The 20,801-nt window shown below is 35.1% G+C and overlaps 1 protein-coding gene across 1 annotated transcript in view; it reads right to left on the bottom strand.

Moving 5' to 3' along the window:
- Positions 1-2,753: 2,753 nt before the first annotated feature.
- Positions 2,754-20,801, bottom strand: part of LOC128025351 (gamma-aminobutyric acid receptor subunit pi-like) — a 22,330-nt gene continuing 4,282 nt past the window's right edge. Inside the window, exons 2-10 of the mRNA XM_052611621.1 lie at positions 18,892-18,969; positions 11,372-11,472; positions 11,044-11,111; positions 9,839-10,056; positions 9,384-9,466; positions 6,057-6,194; positions 5,579-5,731; positions 4,685-4,878; positions 2,754-3,578 (exon numbers count right to left, since the gene is read on the bottom strand). Coding sequence (XP_052467581.1) covers positions 3,243-3,578; positions 4,685-4,878; positions 5,579-5,731; positions 6,057-6,194; positions 9,384-9,466; positions 9,839-10,056; positions 11,044-11,111; positions 11,372-11,472; positions 18,892-18,944 — 1,344 coding nt within the window. The 5' untranslated portion in view covers positions 18,945-18,969 and the 3' untranslated portion in view covers positions 2,754-3,242. The remainder of the gene's footprint in view (positions 3,579-4,684; positions 4,879-5,578; positions 5,732-6,056; positions 6,195-9,383; positions 9,467-9,838; positions 10,057-11,043; positions 11,112-11,371; positions 11,473-18,891; positions 18,970-20,801) is intronic.

Raw genomic sequence — 20,801 nt, 5'->3', positions numbered from 1 at the left:
CCATGACTGTTGTCTCTCTAACTATTGTATGCAACTTTCATGCATTATTAAAATAACAGTATTAATAATAAATATTATCTGGTCAACATAATTTGCAATATTGAGTCAGTATATACAAAAACAAAATGCTTCTTGGCAAAGTAATATTGCCTTTGTAATTCAAAATCTCAGTGCAAAATGAAAACATAAAAATATCTGTGCAGCTCGAGCACAAAATATATTCACCTATAAGAAGTATGACATTCACAGTAAAATAAAATATTTAGCCACAAAGGTCAGGTGGATAACATGTTCTTGAAAAAGGTCATACAAACCAATTCGCTATGACATATTGATAACAAAACATGTTGACAGTGAGCAAAATGAACTGCAAACTATATGCAAATACGAGCAATTGACATTAACATTGCATAAATGTTGAATATGCATGTTGAATATGCCATTAGCAAATTTTCACATCAATGTTTCAGTTTTGGCATTTTCACAAAATAGTCTGCTATCAAAAAGAATGTAGTGCGGTTCTTTAAGGAACAGTTAACCAAAAAATGTAAATGTTCTCACCCTCCGGCCATCCAAGATGTAGATGAGTTTGTTTCTTCTTCGGAACAGGCTTGGAGAAATTTAGCATTACATCACTTGCTCTGCAGTGGATGGGTGCCGTCAGAATGAGAGTCCAAACAGCTGATAAAAGCTTTCTCCAGTGAAAAAAGATATCTTGTCTTAATCAAGGAGCAAAAACAGTCCAAAACAGTTGACTTTTTCACTGGAGGAGGCAATATTATTGGATTATGGATATATTTTGGCCAAAAGCAATGGTTTAAAGTTAAACGCATTAATGATGGATTTGTTACTCACAAACATGCATCTTAACTGCTGGACTAGAGTTGTGTGGATTATGTCAATGTTGAATCAGCTGTTTGGAGACTCATTCTAATGGCACCCAATCATTGCAGAGGATCCATTGGTGAGCAAGTGATGTCATGCTAAATTTCTGCAAAGCTGTTCCAGTGAAGAAACAAACTAATCTACATATTGTATGGCCTGAGGATGAGAAAATGTTCAACATATTTTCATTTTTGGGTCAACTATTTCATTAATATTGAAACTTTAATTAAGTCAGAGAGCTCAGATCAGATAAATGCATTCCATTAACAAAACTAATAAATTAATAAATACAAAAATATACATAAGAATTAATAAACAATCATGCGAATAATACATAATAATTCTATCCCTAAGAGAATATTCCCATAAATCACAAGGGGAAAATTAGTCAAACCAGCTTGGTTTTTGGTTGGCAGCTGATAATCAAGACATACCAGTACTGAATTTGTTTTGTTACTTGTTTCAATAGCTTTAGTTTTTTTAAGAGAAGTAATCACACTTTCATTTAGGTCCATTTTAAATTGTTGTACAGCGGTCATAAACTTCAATTTACAGCTAGACTGATTTTGTTGCAGATTTCAGTTAATCTAAAGCTCCATCTGAAAATGAAGGCCACGTTTTCCTGACACATAGAAGTAGATGCATCTTTAAGGTATTGACATGGTACAAATATATCCAAATATTGAGTCAAAACTCAGATCCTGCATACCTCAAGGAATGACACATACTTGGGTGAAATGAACACCATCAGTCATACTTGAGTTGAACTGAAATGCATGCTGACATGTAAGAGTAAAAACCCTTAGGAAAACTGTGCAGAGATGTATAGTAACGAAGTAGAACTACTTCACTACTGTACTTAAGTACTAAAAGGCGGTATCTGTACTTTACTAGAGTATTATTTTTTTCTCCTACTTCCACTTTTACTTCGGTACATATTTTCGCTGAGTTTAATACTTTTACTCCGATATTTTTTTTTATGTGTTGCATCGTTACTCGTTACAATTATGATGTTACGAATCATTCCATTACAAACCACTGCCAGAACTGTAGATGGCAGGTTTGATGAAGCTGGCACATCATTGAGCGAATCAAGCGATTAAGAAGACTGCGCGTGCTGACTGAACTGCTGTCTGTGAAGAGAGAAATGAACACCGAACCGAGCCAGATAATGACTCGTTCACGAGTCAAGAACCGGTTGCATCGGTTTTCGGATGACCAGTAACGTTAGTTCTTTCTGACAGTCCGATTCAATAAACCAGTTGAAGAAAACAGTTCACCGATTCTTTTGCGCTCGATGCAATGGCGTCATTGGCGTTGACTGCACATTGGCTCATTACATTAAGAATCAGTTCAGAATCAATCACCAAAAGAATCAGTTCGGTTCCAGAAGCTCTGTGTGTCGGTTTGCTTCACGCTAAATCACACATGCGCAGTATCATCAGCTCCTCGGTTCACGAATCGGACGCGTCTGACAGAAACGGTTCTTGACTCGTGAACGAGTCATTATCTGGCTCGGCTCGGTGTTCATCTTCATTTCTCTCTTCACATCAGTTCAGTCAGTGTACTGTTTGAATTACTCCGGGATATTGGTTTGTTTTAACTCAGAGGGAGTGTCAGACGCATTAAACAAGTTAAGCTTAATTCATCTGTGGATTAATGCGTATTGGAGACGCGAACTGTTTAAAACGATTCAGTTCGATTTGGTGAACTGTTTCAAAAAGATCCGGTTACATCGAATGATTCGTTCGCGAACCAGATATCACAAACTGCTTTGTTTTTAACTGTCTTACAACAGACACGGAAGAGAGAAGACAATTTTTGACCAAAATGTATTTTCGATGCTTCAAAAAATTCTAAATGACCCTCTGATGTCTTACGGGTTTGAAACAAAATGAGGGTAAGTTATCAATGACATCATTTTGCAAATTGGGCTAACTAACCCTAGTAACCATTTTTTGTTTACAAGAAGTTACAGTCAAAGGAATTGTGATTGTCCTTTAGGTTAATCATTTGAAATAGTAAAAACAATATGTTCAAACTTTTGACTATTTTCTTTAATAGCTACATAACACAATACTTCTACTTTTACTTTCAGTACTTGAGTAGTAAATTTTAAAATAGACTACTTGCAATACTTAAGTACAAAAAATGTTGAATACTTTAGTACTTCTACTTAAGTGTGGTGCTTAAAGAGCACTTCTACTTCTACTCAAGTCACTTTTTTGATAGAGCACTTGTACTTTTACTCAAGTATGGTTCTCTAGTACTTTATACATCTCTGAAACTGTGACACAAAAAGGGAAACACATACAGTACATCACTATAGACCCCTTGACACACAAACGACAGGAGCTTTAGAAGTACAAGTAGTATGTCCAGTAGAGGAGGTTGATCATGATGAAGGAGAGGGGGAAGGTCCGCCTTGAGTAGTTGTCGATGTAGTGTGGGTTTTCCACTTTGCAGCAGTACAGACAGCGTACGATTTGGCGAGCCGTCGACATGCACTTGGTGCAGCGGGTCTGTGGCTGCGAGGAGTTGATCTCCTCCTTACTCTCACTGGGGGTGGGGTTGCTAGCGCTACCCATTCGGGACAGCATCTCCTCATGTTTACGGGCCCGCAAAGTGTGGCTGCCAATGGAGTTGACGATGCCGTTCATCTCATTCTCGCGCTCCTGCATTTCCTGGCCATACTGATGCAACAATGAGACGTAAATGTGTTTGATTTATTGTTATGACTATGGCAAGGCAACGATAATTATATAATTGGCCATTATGTTATCGTTACTATACTGCAAAAAATAGCTTTTTGAATTTACTCACTATTTTTAAAGAAATAGTTCACCCCAAAATGAACATTTGCTGAAAATGTACTCACCATCAGACCACCCACGATAAAAATGTATTTTTGTTTTTATTTCCTCTGAACAGAAATTTAGCATTAAATCACTTGCTCACCAACGGATCCTCTGCAGTAAATGGGTGCCGTCAGAAAAAGCCCAAACAGCTGATAAGAAACATCACAGTAATCCACACAACTCCAGTCCATCAATGAATGTCTTGTGAACTAAAAACCTGCCTGTTTATAATAAACAAATCCATTATTACGACGTTTTATTTATTTAATAAACGTTTACGTCTAAAATGCGAATCCTCCATCCATAATATTGCATTTTTCAGTGATATCTGTTGTTAAGTGATGGACTGGAGTCGTGTGGATTAGTCATGGATTACTGTGATGTTTCTATCAGCTGTTTGGACTCTTATTATTACGGCACCCATTCAGATGATCCATCGGTGAGCAAATGATGCTAAATTTCAATGAAGAAACAAACTCATCTACATCTTGGATGGCCTAAGGGTGAGTTAATTTTCAGCAAATGTTCTTATTTTGGTGAACTATTTCTTTAAGTTAAGTGGTTTTGAATATTCTTCATATTAAAAATAAATTTTTAATTAGTTAATGTTTTCTTTTTTAGATCAGCTCAATTATATTAAGAAGATTCCAATATATTCCAGTCAGTGTTTTGAGTAAATGGAAAGACCTGTTAATGTTGAAGAACAAAAGCTGGAAATGATGTGTCACTGCAGTGACATTTGCACATCATAAACTTCTCATTGAGACTTGATACATTATAGTATAGTACATTTCAGTTAATGCAGCAAAAATGGATTAAACTGAAGCAAACTTCAATTTTGCATACATTTAAATGGAATGAACAAAACAAACTTCTATAACAACTGTGTTATGTGAATTTAACAAGCAGCATAAATAGTTTATTTTGATAAAGGTTCTTACCATATATGCATTGGCAGCGTTTGGCTGGTGTAATGTGCAGAAATGTGCAACTGCGTATTCAATCAGAGCGCCAAAGATGAAGCTGAAGCAGATGCCAAGATACACATCAATGGCTTTGATGAAGCAGTTGGCATTGGGTAAAGAGGTGCGGGCTCCCATCATCAGGGTGGTCATAGTTAAGACTGTGGTCACTCCTGTGAGTTAACGACAAAGAGGATTGAGTTATTGTTGAGTTCTTGAGTATTGGGCTATTGTGGTGATGAAGAGAGTATGTTGTTATATCAGAAACAAGCTATCACTTGACAACAGTGCTGCATAAGTTATTTAGGTGAAAAAGCAAATCCAGATCCACTACAAAAGGTCCACTACGGAAAGATTTTTAAAATGTTTTGGAAAGAGGTCTCTTATGCTCACCAAGGCACTGTATACTGATCAAAACAGTAATGAAATGAAATATTATTACAATTTAAAATTGCTGTTTTCTATTTTAATATATTTCAAATTTAATTTATTCCTGTGATGGCAAAGCTTAATTTTCAGAAGTCATTACTCCAGTCTTCAGTGTCACATGATCCTTCAAAAATCATTTTTAATGTGTAGTTTTGTTGCTCAAAACATTTCTTATCATTATCAATGTTTAAAACAGTTATGCTGCTTAATAGTTTTGTGAAAACTACTTAGTTTGGTGGGGGGGGGATGGGGGTTCAGAATTTTATGCAAAAACTTATAAGTGTAAATGAAATTTATTTTAGGAAAAATAAATAAATAAAACTTATGACCCCAAACTTTGAATGATAGTGTAAAGGACATCTGTTGAGATTGGTGTCATACTGAAGAGGTGTTTATATATTTTGATCTCATGTTAATGTGCTAACGATTGCATTTCGATCCTACCTATGCAGATGCGAGCAGGTACAGAAGATTGACTGATCCAGAATGAGACCCAGGACAGGACCACAAGAGCACTGGAAGGCACGTATGTCTCCAGAATGAAATATAAGATGCTCCTCTTGAGTTTGAAGTGGAAGATCAACTTTGGGTAATTACCTGTTACATTATTAAAAAGAAAGTAAAAACATCAATACAGCACATACAGTCTCCAGCATTATGTGTGTCTCTTGTATAGTATAGTAATACCAATAAATGTTGACCATGTGGGGACAAAAGCTTATATAATATAAATAATTAAGTTTCTGTAAATCTAAAATAGCAGAAAAGTTATGTGTGAGGGGTAGGTTTAGGGTTAGGGCAAGGGGCTAGAAAATACAGTTTTTGCAGTAGAAAAACCATTAAGTCTACGGAATGTCCCAACAAAAAAAAATAGAAACCTGTGTGTGTGTGTGTGTGTGTGTGTGTGTCTGTGTGGACATACCAGTCTCATAAACAGCTTCAGATTCAGAGGTGTAGTGATCCTCGAGGGTGTACTGAGCCAGATGTAAATGATCAAGACCGCTAACTGACTGGTTTCCTCTTGTCCAATAGAAAACCACATCTTTCACATTATATCCCCCTGTGAAAAACATAATATAAATCAAGGAGACAGTTATCACTACATAAGTAATTCCAATGCTGAGCGCTGTTATATTTCCACCAAATTACACTTCCTGTATACAGCAGTAAGAAAGAATTTAATTACTACTAATTTTATATGCAATGCTACTAGAGGATTATACTGTAATATATGCATTATCATAACCATCAATAATTCTGAACAGAGCAATTCAATCATTTATAGGCCAACTTGAAATGTTAATGTATGAGGGTTCCCTGAGGAAAGTTGCTAAATAAGGACGGCAACAGTTACATCCTTGTTAACCATTTTTTCTCTCTCTCTTTAAAAATAAATAAATAAATAATAAAATAAAAAAATTATACAGTTACATTTGCAAAAGAAGATAAAAAAATTTGCGTGAAATGCAAAATAATAAGCCAAATTAAGGATAAATAAATATCCATTTTCAGATGCAGAACATCAAAAAAATCTGAAAAAAGTTTTAATCAAATCATTTTAATTAAGAGAAAATGTTTTTTGTTAAATACATTTTTGTCACTCTTTCTTATTTTTTGATGTGTTGTTGTAATGTGTTAAAGTAATATAATATAATATAATATAATATAATATAATATAATATAATATAATATAATATAATATAATATAATATAATATAATATAATATAGTTTTAATCTGCTATTCATATTTTTAATTGTTTCATAATGTGATTTTTGGTGAACTGTATTAAAACAAGTTACGGTTAGTTTGACGCACACACATCAATCAATCAGTCAATCAATAATATAACCCTAAGTAGAGAAAAATACAAAAATATATTGTCCCAATTTTTTTAAAGTGAGAACTTTATATTTTAAACACTATACTAGGAAATGTCCCCAGTTTCCATTTCAGAAATCTGGTTACCAGGGTTTTTTTCTCCCTTATAAACTAAGAAAAAACTATTTAAAACAGAACCACTAAATAAGCAGCTCTATACTTGCAGCATTTTGTATTTATATATATAAAATATATAATGTAATATATAATGTGCACCTCAAGATGGCACTGTGTCATGCACAGTTAAGTATGAAAAGGCGATAAAAAAAAAACCTTGCTCAGATTAAATATCCTCACCTCTACCAATCTAGAGCATAAAACATTGTGAAATATGCTCCCATGATACACCCAGCAATTAGTTATTTCATCAGACAAGAAGCACATACTGATCTGTAAAGAGTAAATAACTCAAGCTGTTAGATAGTTGTTTTTTTAAAGCTTGTGTTGTTAATTTAACTTTGTTTAGGCTATAGTCAAGTCATTTCAAGTCACCTTTATTTATATAGTGCTTTTAACAATACAGATTGTGTCAAAGCAACTTTAGTATCAAATAGCAAAATAATGTGTCAATGGAAAAGGACAATAGAAAACATTACATTTTCTGTTAAAGGCAGTTCATCATTGAATTCAGTGATGAATTAACATGCTGGTCTATGCTTTAGTTTTCATGATGGTCTACAGTAGCTGGCTCATTCGTCTCTTGCTGCATATTGTGTGAGTAATCTATCCGGTATTGCCAAAAAGCACATACAGTAGTCTTTCTTTTAAGGTAGAAGCCAAGTAGAGATGTCAGCATCCAAAACACACCATATGCTAGAGACCAGCCATACTTGTCTTTTCAGCAGGGTAATGTCCATTCAACTGGCCGATAAATAAAAGGTCAAGCAGAGGTGACAGAGTAAATCTTGAAATATTTTGAATGATTGCTGCCTTGACTGTCTTACAGTGGCTTCAATTCTCAATTCTTATGTGTCTAAATAATATAAAACCTCTTTAATATTGATACATGCCAAGCCAAACACTCACACAGCAGTCTTAGGTGAGTGAGCAAATACAGAAGATCTTGAATGCAGATATTGGTATTTTCAGTAGAACTTGACCCCTGACTGAGCCTGGTTGCTCCTTAGGTTCTTTCCTCCATTCTGTCACAATGGAGTTTTGGTTCCTTGCTGCTGTCACCTATGGCTTGCTTAGTTGGGGACACTTAATTTCCAGCGACATCGTCAACTTGATTGCAAGGATATTATTTAAACAGAACTGAAATGGATTATGACATCACTGAATTCAGTGATGAACTGCCTTTAACTGAAAATGTAATGTTTTCTATTCTCCTTTTTTTTATTATTTGATACTAAAGTTGCTTTGACACAATCTGTATTGTTAAACGCACTATATAAATAAAGGTGACTTGAAATGACTTGACTATAGTCTAAACAAAGTTAAATTAACAACACAAGCTTTAAAAAAACAACTATCTAACAGCTTGAGTTATTTACTCTTTACAGATCAGTATGTGCTTCTTGTCTGATGAAATAACTAATTGCTGGGTGTATCATGGGAGCATATTTCACAATGTTTTATGCTCTAGATTGGTAGAGGTTAGGATATTTCATCTGTGAGCAATTGCCTTGGTCTCTTCCTGAATCTGCAGTACAGAATATTCCCTCCAAAGTGTGATTTAGTACCCATATGCTGTGTGGCAGCCCTTTAAGATACATGCAAGTTTCAAGCCTTTTTCTAAATTTGTGTAGTACATGTGAAATATTAATTTCACTAATGATAGATGTTCCAGGTGTAAACAACATAAATATCCCTTAAATTGTTAAAAATTAATCTGCATACATCTGCATGCCGCATGCTCACTCGCCTAAGACTGCTGTGTGAGTGTTTGGCTTGGCATGTATGAATATTAAAGAGGTTTTAAATTATTTATACACATGAGCATTATGTTAATATGTTGCATTGATTCTGAAGCCAATGTAAGACAGTTAAGGCAGCAGCCATTCAAAATATTTAAAGGTTTAACTTTGTCAGCTGGTCTTACATCCGCTTGATGATTTTTATATATTTTTTTAATAATATAGAATAATAAAAAATATATAAATCAAATTAACTTTATGAAAGATAGAATTTTAAGCATGTTCTACATTTTAAATATATTTGAAACTCTATAATGAGTTTTTCATATTTCAGAATAAAACAAAATAATCATTACAATATGCATATATCGGATATGGTTTTTCATAAAAATGCAGTCATGTGTAGCCTAGGCTAAATTGTGTGACCACTTAATTACTAGTGAAAACACACAGGGTTGTAAATATCTTAACAATCTGTCATATAGAAATATCATATCATTTGAGACCTACAGCTTTCAAGTTGAAGGGTGCACGTCTGTCTGTCCATGGGATATTTGGTTAGATCCATATTGCAGGCCACCGTAGTGGTAATTCTAGAGAAACAGAGAGAGAGAGAAAAAGAGTGACATACATGAGAGAATGTTGGTGCTTATATAATGCTGGAAATCAGCTCACTGTCTGTGGGTGCTCCTTTCAAGCTTATTTTTGGCGCCAGCTGCCCATCTGTACACAAGCTTTGAGTCCCTTGCTGCCGCCTCTATTCTTACCCTGTTTTCTGACATTGTGAACTCTTCCACTGGCCCAAAACTATCCCTGCCTTTTTTTAGCTGTCCTCTCATGCCTTTATCCCTGCATCAACTCTCCAGTCAGTCCTTCAACAGTAAACCCTGTCCTCAACAATCTCCTTTCATAAGACCCAGTAGCGTCTGACTGTAGAAAAGATCCGGTGAATGACACCTCACTACCTCAGGGCATACAGCACAGTTCCGTTGGGGAATATCCGGATCAGTCTGTTTTCGACAGTGATGTCATGCAGGAAGGATTTCTTGGAATCCACAATGAACGTATCAGGGACCCAAAGGAGCTCTACCAGTCTCCCATCCAGACTCAAGCTCTTATTGCCATCAAAACACAAGCGTTCGTCTGTCCAGCGCTGACGAAGAAAGATGGTGGCTGTGTAATCCTGGGGAGATTGAACAGAGATGCTCATTACAGATATGTGCACCACAAGCTAAGAATTACATCATAGATTCAGCTTTTATATAACTCCGTCCAAAGATCAAAGAGGCTCTTTGAAATATGGGCCAATGATGTGACACTCTTTTTTTCTATTGAGATAAAAAAAGGAGCATTAAAATGCAATTTATACAGACAATGACTTGAACACTCCTCTTCTTTCTGAAATTACTATTCATTTTGAAGTTTTTGTGGTGATTAAAGTCCAAAATTGGTGTAAATTATTATACTATATGATATTATATCATATCATATCATATCATATCATATATCATATTATATTATATATTATGGATTAAACATGTATTTAGAAAAAAAGATAAGGTGAATTTTATTCAGAAGGGTATATGCATTATATATGTATAAAATATATAGAAATTTCGGTCCCACTTTATATTAGGTGGCCTTAACTACTATGTACTTACATAAAAAATAAGTACAATGTACTTATTGTGTTCATATTGTATTGTAAAACACCTTTGCTGCTATTGAGGTGGGATAGGGGTAAGGTTAGGGAGAGGGTTGGAGGTATGGGTAATTTTAAGGGTGGGTTAAGGTGTAAAGTATGGGTCAACAGTGTAATTATAAATGTAATTACATAAATTAAATAAAGATGTAATTACAAGTAGTTTTTTTTAATATAAGTACAATGTAAAAACATGTATGTACACTATAAGTACATTGTACTAAATTATCAATTAAAATGTAAGTACATAGTAGTTAAGGCCACTTAATATAAAGTGGATCCGAAATTTCTAATAACTTGGCACTTATTTTTATTAACTCAGATACAAATGAAGAATTTGTCACTGAACCCATGCTTTCATATTAGTTGCATGAAGAAAACATTTGCAGAAAAATGTGGAATATGTTGTGATAGTTTAGTAATTTAGAAGTAATATTTAGATGCCTGTGTTTTGTAAGATTATCATACCATGTTGATTTCTGATATGGTGTCTATGCTGGCGATATCCAGACTCATTCCTACAGTAACAGGCCCATCTGAAAAAAATAAAACAACCGCACACACTGCATTCACTACAGAGTGATAACACTGCTAACATAGAAAGACAGCAGAAAGAAGGACTTAATTTACATGCGTTACAAGAGTGGACTGCATCAACTCAAGCCTGGAGCGTTTCCGCTGAGTTTACATTTGTTTTAATTGCTGTTGTTGATGATGACAGGATATTAAGAGAAGATAAAAATCCACTTATGCAAGATAAAAGTTTGTGTAAATGTAAAAGCTTTGATCGTCATACTGCCAAAGAATGGCCTAAGGTACTTGTTGTATCCCTTCATCAGTTTCTGAATGGTGGGGGGCAAGATCTCCTCTGTGCTGGTGACAGAGCCATCCATGCTCCTGTAAAAACAGCAGAACACAAAACACACAAATACACACACATTAAGCACTGCGCAATTCCACAAGTCAGTGCAGAAAAGCAATGTTACTTCCACCAAGCCAAGGCATGTTTTCAACTTAATTGCCGATAACTTATGGCCTAGATTTGAAACACTGTGTATTTTTAGATTTCATCTTTTCTCTCATTAAAGCACTGCGGCTGACTGTGGCGTGTGCGATTTGAACATCCTCAGTGATGGTAGAAGCACTGTGTTCTTTCCCGCAGAGCAAAGTCTCTGTTTCTGGCCCATGAGCTTCAGATATTATTCAGCTTCAGGGTAACAACACCACAGAGCACAGCAGCACATGTAGGAAAGACTTCAAGAGACGTCTAAGGGGAAAAGAAAACTGTTTGGTTGGCACTACACAATATCCTTATGAATATTCGAGAATGAACAGAAACCAGGACTGTGGTCCATGCACAGGAAGAGGACAGTGTTACATGTGGATTTTTACTGCTTCTCAGTGCAGCAGATCTCTTCCGTCCCTTCTTTAGCTCTCTCAGACATCGCCCTTCCCACAATATTCTTCTTATATAAATGCAGAAAATCTGAGACCACACTGAAAATCTGAGATTCAAAAAGGACATAAATTTAAGCTTCAGGCAGTTGCAATGAGACTATTATAAGAGCATTAAAACGTTCTGTTGTAACATGATTAGGAAATATTTAAGATTCTGCATTCATTTTAGATCTGTAATCAAAGTAGATTTGAATTATTGATAAAGTGACTGATTTATCCAATGTTTTTGCTTTTATTGTATCTAAAGATGCTCTTTGGGTCTTTCTCAAACTATACTGGAACACATCATCATCAGATTTCACATGCAACTCAAGAGCTGTGTTCATTAAAATATAGTATGAACAAATCAAATGAAAATCATGTTAATTTTGCTCACAATATACTGTTCAAAAGTGTGTGCTTGACATGTTTTTTAATGTAAATTTTAAAAAAGTTATTTTTTCAGTATATTTATCATATTTCAAATAAATAATGTTTTTTTTATTTTTTTAATTATCAATGTTACTACAAAAAAATATTAAGGAGCAAAATTGTTTTCAGCATTGGTAAGAATAAGAAAAAATAAGATAATAATAAATAAATAAAAACGTGTATTAATAATCTTTAGAGAAAGATTTCTGAAGGATCATGTGACACTGAAGACTGGAGTAATGACTGCTGAAAATTCAGCTTTGCATCACAAGAACAAATAAAATTTAAAAACATTTAAATTGTAATAATATTTCACAATATTGCTGTTTTACTATATTTTGTAATATATTAAAATGGAAAACAGATATCAATAATATCTCACAATGTTGCTGTTGTATGCAATATATTTCTTTCAAAAACATTCAAACTATTTGACTTATAAATAATATAAATAATAATAATAATAATAATAAATAATAATAAACCTATAATTGAATAATTCCAAAATCAGGTTTGCCTCAAATAGAAACACTCATCCGAAACTTTTATATTCAACCGTATCCAGGTATGAGACATTTTTTTCTGACATTTTTACCCAAATGATGTACAGAATTATGCATGCTAAATCCACACACATATTTGTATGAAGAAAAAAAGGGACTGGGAAAGATCAAAAGAGAGGAAATGAGACAGATGGTGAGAGAGTGAGCGACAGAAGGAGAGCTTTAGGTCATTGACATGATCACTTCTATTATTACTCTCATTAAACTGTTACTAAAATCTAAAAGTATAATTCAAGAAAATCTAAAAGTATAATTCAATAAAACAATAAGTGAACTATGCAGGTCACTGCCTCTATATTAACCCCTATAAACACATGGAAGGCTGTTGGAAAACATTTTCAGACACGTCTAATCATGTACTTGGTAGAAAAATACTTTCTACAGCTGGAAAGTACAGCAAATATTTCAGAATGTGTGTTTTTCAGGTTGCTTTTCTAGATGAAGTCTGACTCCACATGCTTCCCGTGATAAAGTTGAAGTGTGCAATTTTTCTATGTTACAATATTTTCTCCTATCTCAGCTTAATAAGCATAGACAGCTAAAAGCAAGCCATTTGTAGGTTGTTTTCGTAACACTGTCTTCTGAGGTATAGCCAATGCTCTGTTTGTTTTAGCATCCCAACACAGCAACATTGGTTCAACCAATAATATGACTTTAGGGGCATGATCTGACAGTCTGACCAATGGCAAACAGTCATAATTTTTTTTAATTATTTTTGGTGACACCAGTGGCAAAGAAATAACACACTTCAGCTTTAATCATCCATGCTAGTCAGGAAAACAGGACAGGGTCTTTACCTTTGGAGACTCAGTAAACCTGTAACTAAAGAAAAATGTAGTATTCTGTCATGCAAAGAAAACAAGTAATGTTGGTTAAATAGGAAATAGGCATATCACCAAAGCAATGCTATTTGTGTTGTTTTATCTTATCACACAAGCTGTGTATTTTAAATAAAAACAAAACTTATTTTGAATGAAATTAAACCAAGTGATTATATGCCTGGCTTATAATTTTTAGCATTAAAAGGCAACCCTTTGTTTGCTGCCCCCTTCAGGCTGAAGTCCAGTCATGTGTGAGGAAATGCTGGGTTACTGGTCTGTGAAAGCTGGGTAGATAGTTTTACGCTGCTGAATGTGGATGTTGATATGCATCCATCATACTCTCACAGGCGTCTAACATCATATTGATATATTTGATACAACAGATACAAAAAGATCGCTCTTTTGAATAATATATTTTACGAAACAGATTAAACCATTTTACTGAATTTTAATGTACAGGTTGAATGTAGCTCTGAATGCGGTTCTCACGTTAACTGAGTCAGTCATTACTCTGTGTGATATCAGTTCACAGACTCAGTGAAACAAGAGTCAAGAACCGGGACGTCATTATGTAAAATAATTTCAGAATCTGATACGAAATAAATCTTGATAGAAATAAAACCTGAAAAAAAATTATAAATCCTCTTCACATTTTCTTTCTTAGTTCTGAACCAACACTGAAACAAAATCCAGCCTGTGTCTCTGGTGTTTATGCTGACTGACGTGTTGTGTATGGAGATACAGGACTGTCTCCCCAACTGTTTCTGCTTTGGTCCACAGAGACAGTTTCTCAAGCTTGTATCAACTCCATCTCCCCGTCTACACACACCAGTGGTCGTATGAGATATGAGCCCCAACATCGCAAACTCTCTCTTTGAGAGTATCTGGGTGCTCTTCCCCAGCACTGGAATATTAAACAACTCCAGAAAATAATTTAAGTTTGCATGTTTTTAAACTGATAGAAAACAGACTGAAATAGCATTAAAATACATAAACAAATGAATGAAATATATATATATATATATATATATATATATATATATATATATATATATATATATATATATATATATATATATATATATATATATATATATAAGCATGCCGGGCAATTTGTTTTTACAAAAATAAGAGTTCAGAGTGATGATGTCCTAATTACTTCCACCACTCTGATCTCCTTATGTGGCTTGGATCTAGTCTGGTTTACCCAGAAGTATGTGTCAAAGAAAATGAATGCTTACTGTACTGCGGGTTCATGCATTAAATATGGCTTTTAAAATAGATAATTCAGCTGTGTCTTTCATCTACAAAACAGCCCTACAGTTTATTTATGTTTCTACAGATCTCTGCCAACCGACCAATAAAATAAAACATTAATCATGGGGAGTTTTTGTTAAAATATAAATGATCTTACTATAAATATTTTCTTTGAGGTCGTATTAAAATGTTGCTACATTTTTCTTTTGCCAAATAACATCTTAGTTTTTTGTGCCCATTTCAACCTCTCCCTGAATCTTAAAATTAAACATGCATGCCAAACACCACTTTTCTTTGCCAAATCCTAAACTCTCCAACATTATCGCCATGTCTGCTTAAGCGACTTTTTTCATCATTTACAAATTTGGGCAGTGGCAGATTGCATATTATGGGCTTATTTCCAAAAAATACATGGGTGTTTGAGAGAGAGAGAGAGAGAGAGAGAGAGAGAGTGAGAGAGGAAAAGAGACACATTGAACAGTCATTGAATTGGGTTGACAAGTCAATTATGCAAATCATTTTAATAATTTTTGTAAATCGTAAATGCAGTTTAGATTTAGTTCATTTATTTATGCACTTTATCCCAATTACAAGAAACATTCTCAGCTAAGGTTTTGTCCAGGTTCTCTCAAAGTATGAGCAAACATCCTTCCAGTAATGTCAAACAGTTGTTCAGAGTTATCTGGTTTTTAATGTTCTTAAATGTTAACACAATAATGTTAGTTATACATTGTCTATGGAATGGAAGGACAGTCTAATCACCCGACAGGCTTCATCAGCATAAACATGAATGTTGATGTGATGATCGATTCATTCCTAGTTGCAGAAATACTGAACTGTTTTTGCAGCTAGGTTTAAAAATAAAAAGGTCTTGAAAGTAAGTTTTGAGTTCTGAAAGTTACAGTATGATTTCAGAGTACCTCAAGCTCTTTTATCTCAACATGACATGGCCCCTTTAAAATCCACCTAAACAATATTGGGTCTATATAGAACAGAAATCATCCATTTTAGATTTCAAACAAAAAAAACATTACAAGTCCCTCTGCAAGATTAGGCCTCCAATAACGCATCCTTATCTTCATGTGCTATTCTCTAAGAACCCAAAGAGGAGGTATGGCTCTTTTTTTTTTTTTTTTTTTATTTATTTAAAGAAACAGGGACAGCGTACAATAAACATTAACCTCAAAGGGAGAGATGCATAGTACCAGGTTTTAGCTCAAGAGCTAATTTTCACCCGTAGTCCCTGGGCAGGCTGATGTTAAGCTACAATATATAAACATACATGAGTAATAAGATTTACACTTGCCAAAAAAATAAATAAAATAAAAAGTTCATGTTCACACCTTTCATATACTTAGACCTTAGAACACACACTTACACACATACACATATCTGGTCACATGTGGGGACAAATTTGATTTGATAAAAGCCATTTCTTTGCTTGGCGTGTGAAGGTGTAAAAATTTGTGCTTTTTTTTAGCTCTATAGGCAACATATTCCACTGACGAGCGACCACACAAGAAAAAGCAGAGTTTCCAAATACTGTCCTGCGTTTCGGGATCCTGCATTCGCCTCGCACTGTAGATCTTGTGGCTCGAGCTGTTATTTCAGAGCCCAAAGATATGAATTCTTTTAGTGGAGGAGCAGCGTTGTCATGAAGTATCTTATACATCAAACACAGATTGGTGTGAATTATCAGATTTTCAAAGCTGAGAAACTGGTATTTTACAAGAATATGACAGTGATGGAATCGTCTGCTTTTCTTATCGTGAATCTTTAAAGCGCTTTTATATAATGACTCAAGTGGCTTGAGGGCAGTTTTAGTAGCCTGTGACCAACTTGTCATACAATATCGAAAATGAGGAACAATCATGGCATTTAGATAGGCCCCTGAGGCCTCGATTGTAAAGGAATTTCGAATGTATCTGAACTGTGCCATATTAAATTTTATTGTATTTGTTAACTTTTTTAAATGCTTTTTAAAGCCTAAATGTGGTTCCAATATGACACCTAAATATTTTACCTGTTCTTGATTTAAAATAATTTGTCCATCAATTAAAATATTAGGGTAAATTTGTATTTTAAAACGATTTGTGAAAAACATAGAAACAGTCTTATCTAAATTTAGAGTGAGGCATGAGTTTTTCAGCCACAAAGAAATTTTCTTCATCTCTTTAGTCAGTTTGTGAGCGACTTCTTCCGCAGTTTTACCATGTGCATATAGCACCGTATCGTCAGCATACATAATAATTTTACTCTTACACACAGTTGGTAGGTCATTTATGTAAAGGGTAAAAAGCAGGGGGCCCAAAATGGAACCTTGTGGCACTCCCATGCTACAAGGTCTTAATGGTGATTTTTTATTGTCAACCGCAACACATTGTTGTCTGTCATTAAGGTAAGATTGAATCCATGTTATTGTATTTGTATCAAGAGAAAAATCAGATAGTTTGCTAATAAGAAGCTGATGATTAACTGTATCAAAGGCCTTTTTCAAGTCCAGAAAGACCGCCCCTACCACACCTCCACCATCAAGACTGGATTTGATGTCTTCTAGTAGGTAGCAGCACGCAGACTCTGTGGAGTATCTTTTCCTAAACCCAAACTGGCACGGATGTAATGCATCAGTGTGGTTAAGATGCTCCACTAGCTGTTCTGCCACCACCTTCTCAAAGATTTTTGAGATGGCTGGTAGAATGCTAATAGGTCTATAGTTTGAGACACAGAGCTTGTCTCCTGACTTGAAAATCGGCTTGACTACTGCTTTTTTTAGCGCCAAAGGAAAATTGTTTTCATTTATGGATTGATTCACAGCTATTGTTAGTGGAGAAGTTAAAATAGTTTTGTGTTCTTTTAAAAGTGATGTATCAAGTCCGAATATATCCTTTGCTTTACTATTTTTTAAATCTGACATTATTTTGAAAATTTGTTTCTCTTGTTGTTGTGGTTTATGTGATGGAAGCTGAATTTTTGGCCAAACTATGTGTACACCCACTAAAGTCTCCCTGCTTGCCAGGAAGCGAGACTGGAGATTGGAGGGGAAAGGAGGACAAGAAGGGGGTGGGATAAAGCAGATGGTGAGGTGAATTGATGTTGGCACACTTCCTCAACATCCCCCTTTGATCTTTTGAGTCGTCCTGACCAAGTCCTACATCTTCCCATCCAATTTCAAAGGTCAAGCCAGAATACCAGCATCAATGATGATATGCATATCTCACTAAATGGAAATTGCCTGAACATGTCTGAGTGGTGGCCGTTCCAGTAAATCAACTTGGTTTGTCTCTACACTGTCACTTGTAATCGCGTTAGCATTGCAGCTACTGTAGCATTGCATGAAAAGATAAGCTCAAACAGGCAATACAGAGAGGGTACACGATACAAGCGCTGTTATTTCAATCTGTAACCCATAAATCGACTCCGGCAGTCTCATTCAGGCTCACCCAAAAGTCTTTAATTCCATCCTTCCTTTAGGTACACTTTTCATCAAGCCGACATAATCCAGTGTGAATGGATACTTAAGGCATATAGTCTTTTATTTGCTGCCAAAAGAGTAAAACCAAAATTATACCCAGCTTGTCATCTTGGCAAAAACGTCACTCCGAACGCTTATCACTCGGGACAATTCGTTGACGAAAATGGGTTTTCCGATTTTACAATGTCACTACTGAAATGAATTCACATCCTGCAGTCAATATAACAATAAACAGTGTAGGATGCAGTCATACTGTATTCAGCTAGTCATATGGCAGTAATGAGTGTTGGAATTGCAAAAGTGAGTTATTAATAAGCCACCAGGAGTTTCTTACCTGCTGATGAAAAGGACGAGGAGCATAGAGCCCAGAGAGCTACAGAAATGCATAGCTGCTTGAGCGTTACACGTCTGACTGAGAAATGAGAGACAAAGAATGGAGAGATTATGTAGAGATTCAACAGATTTGTACACAGAGATTAAGTATTACTGATACATTTCACAGTTACAACAAGCGCTCAACATTTGAACTTGTTGAGCTTGCCAAAATTAGAGTAGGGGTCTCCATCGACCTTTAATGTTTCTAGAGACTGATTAGTGGCAAAAATATACTACTTACTAAAGTTTTGGTTTGTGTAATATGAGAGGTTACGACCTCTCATAAAAATATCAGCTCAGAGGGAAGAGATCTATGTAGCATAAACAAAAACGAAGAAATAGCGAAGTCACTCAAATCTGTTTATTCACTCATTCCCAACAGACGTCACAATAATAACGAACATACCAACCCAGGAATGAAATTATACAAAACAGACAACAACGAAGAAAACTAAATACAAATAAAAGAGACACTTGTTTGCTGGATAGCCCACAAGATCTGTCCATCTCCTTTCTGCTCCTCGATGTTTATACCGTATAAATCAGCCACTCAAATCACGAACAGGTGAATCCACCTAAGAGAGAAGGAGGTTGAATCATACTTTCAGGCTTTTGAGCGTATAGATATGTTTTAAGATGGCCAAATGAAACTTGGTCATTGATGCTGCAGTGTAAGCTCACGGGGAAGGCCCAGGAGGTGTGCGCATCGTTATCTTTAGAGGAGAGCGTTCAGTATGATTTCGGAAAAAAATGCCATCTTGCGTGCATACTAGTTAGTGCCAGAGCACTATCTGCAACGTTTTCGTATGACTACAAAATCTGCCTCCCAAACGTATGTTGAATTTACTCAGGAAAAGAGTGTTATTTGACAGGTGGATTAAAGCCTGCAAGGCTACTGATTGTGAATCTCTGTGTGAACTTCTACTTATTGAAGAATTAAAAAATTCAGTCCCAGAACATACAGCTCTTTATTTAAATGAACAAAAACTACCGTGCAACAAGCAGCTATTTTGCCCGATGAATATGCTTTGATGCATAAAAGTTAGATCTTGTTAGATCTTCATCGGAATCAGGACTTAGTTCTCAAAAGAAAACAAAGTTTGCCATATTGATTCTAAAGTGAAGCCTTTATGGGTGAAGTTCAGGAAGGAGTGTAGTTATTGTAATAAAATGGGACATTCTATCACTGAATGTTATAGTCTTAAAAAAAAAAATACGACGCAACGCGAGGTCAGTCTCGGGGAGTGGTGTTGCTTAAAACCGTTTTTCCTCAATCTACTCCGATTCCGAGTGATAGTGCTGAGGACAATTTCAAACCTTTTGTGTTTGAGGGTTCTGTGTCTTTGACTGGAAAAGGTGATGATCAGTGCGTGGTGAAAATCTTGCGCGATACAGGGGGATCGCAATCCTTTGTGTTAGCAGATGTGTTACCTTACTGCCCCGCCTGTCTCCCCTTGGGACAAAGATAAATTTAAAAAGCGTGGCTAAGAATAGCTCAAAGCATACTTTAAGAAAATTTTTGAGCTAACCAATGAATATATGGAAAAACAATGTCAACTGTAAATTTAAAGAATTTCAAATATTTAATTATTTGTGAAACATTTGTTTTTTTAAATCATTAACCTCTGACCTGTTCATATATATTTAACCATTGAATATATTTACTCTGATGGAAAATTCCCAGATCACGGAGTGAAATAATCCCTTAAAAATGTTTAAACGTTGGAATCCAGTTCAGTCTCATAATAGATATTCTCAACAGAAACTGTGAATTTTTCCAGGGAATTATGCAAAACCACTTTGTGATCACCAACTACACAAAGATGGTAAGATAAAACAATGTAAGTAATATTTAGGTTTCAAAATTGC

The sequence above is a fragment of the Carassius gibelio genome, chromosome A12 (genome assembly GCF_023724105.1).
Source record: "Carassius gibelio isolate Cgi1373 ecotype wild population from Czech Republic chromosome A12, carGib1.2-hapl.c, whole genome shotgun sequence".
Classification (NCBI taxonomy): domain Eukaryota; kingdom Metazoa; phylum Chordata; class Actinopteri; order Cypriniformes; family Cyprinidae; genus Carassius; species Carassius gibelio.
This window is presented reverse-complemented; position numbering and strand designations above follow the sequence as displayed.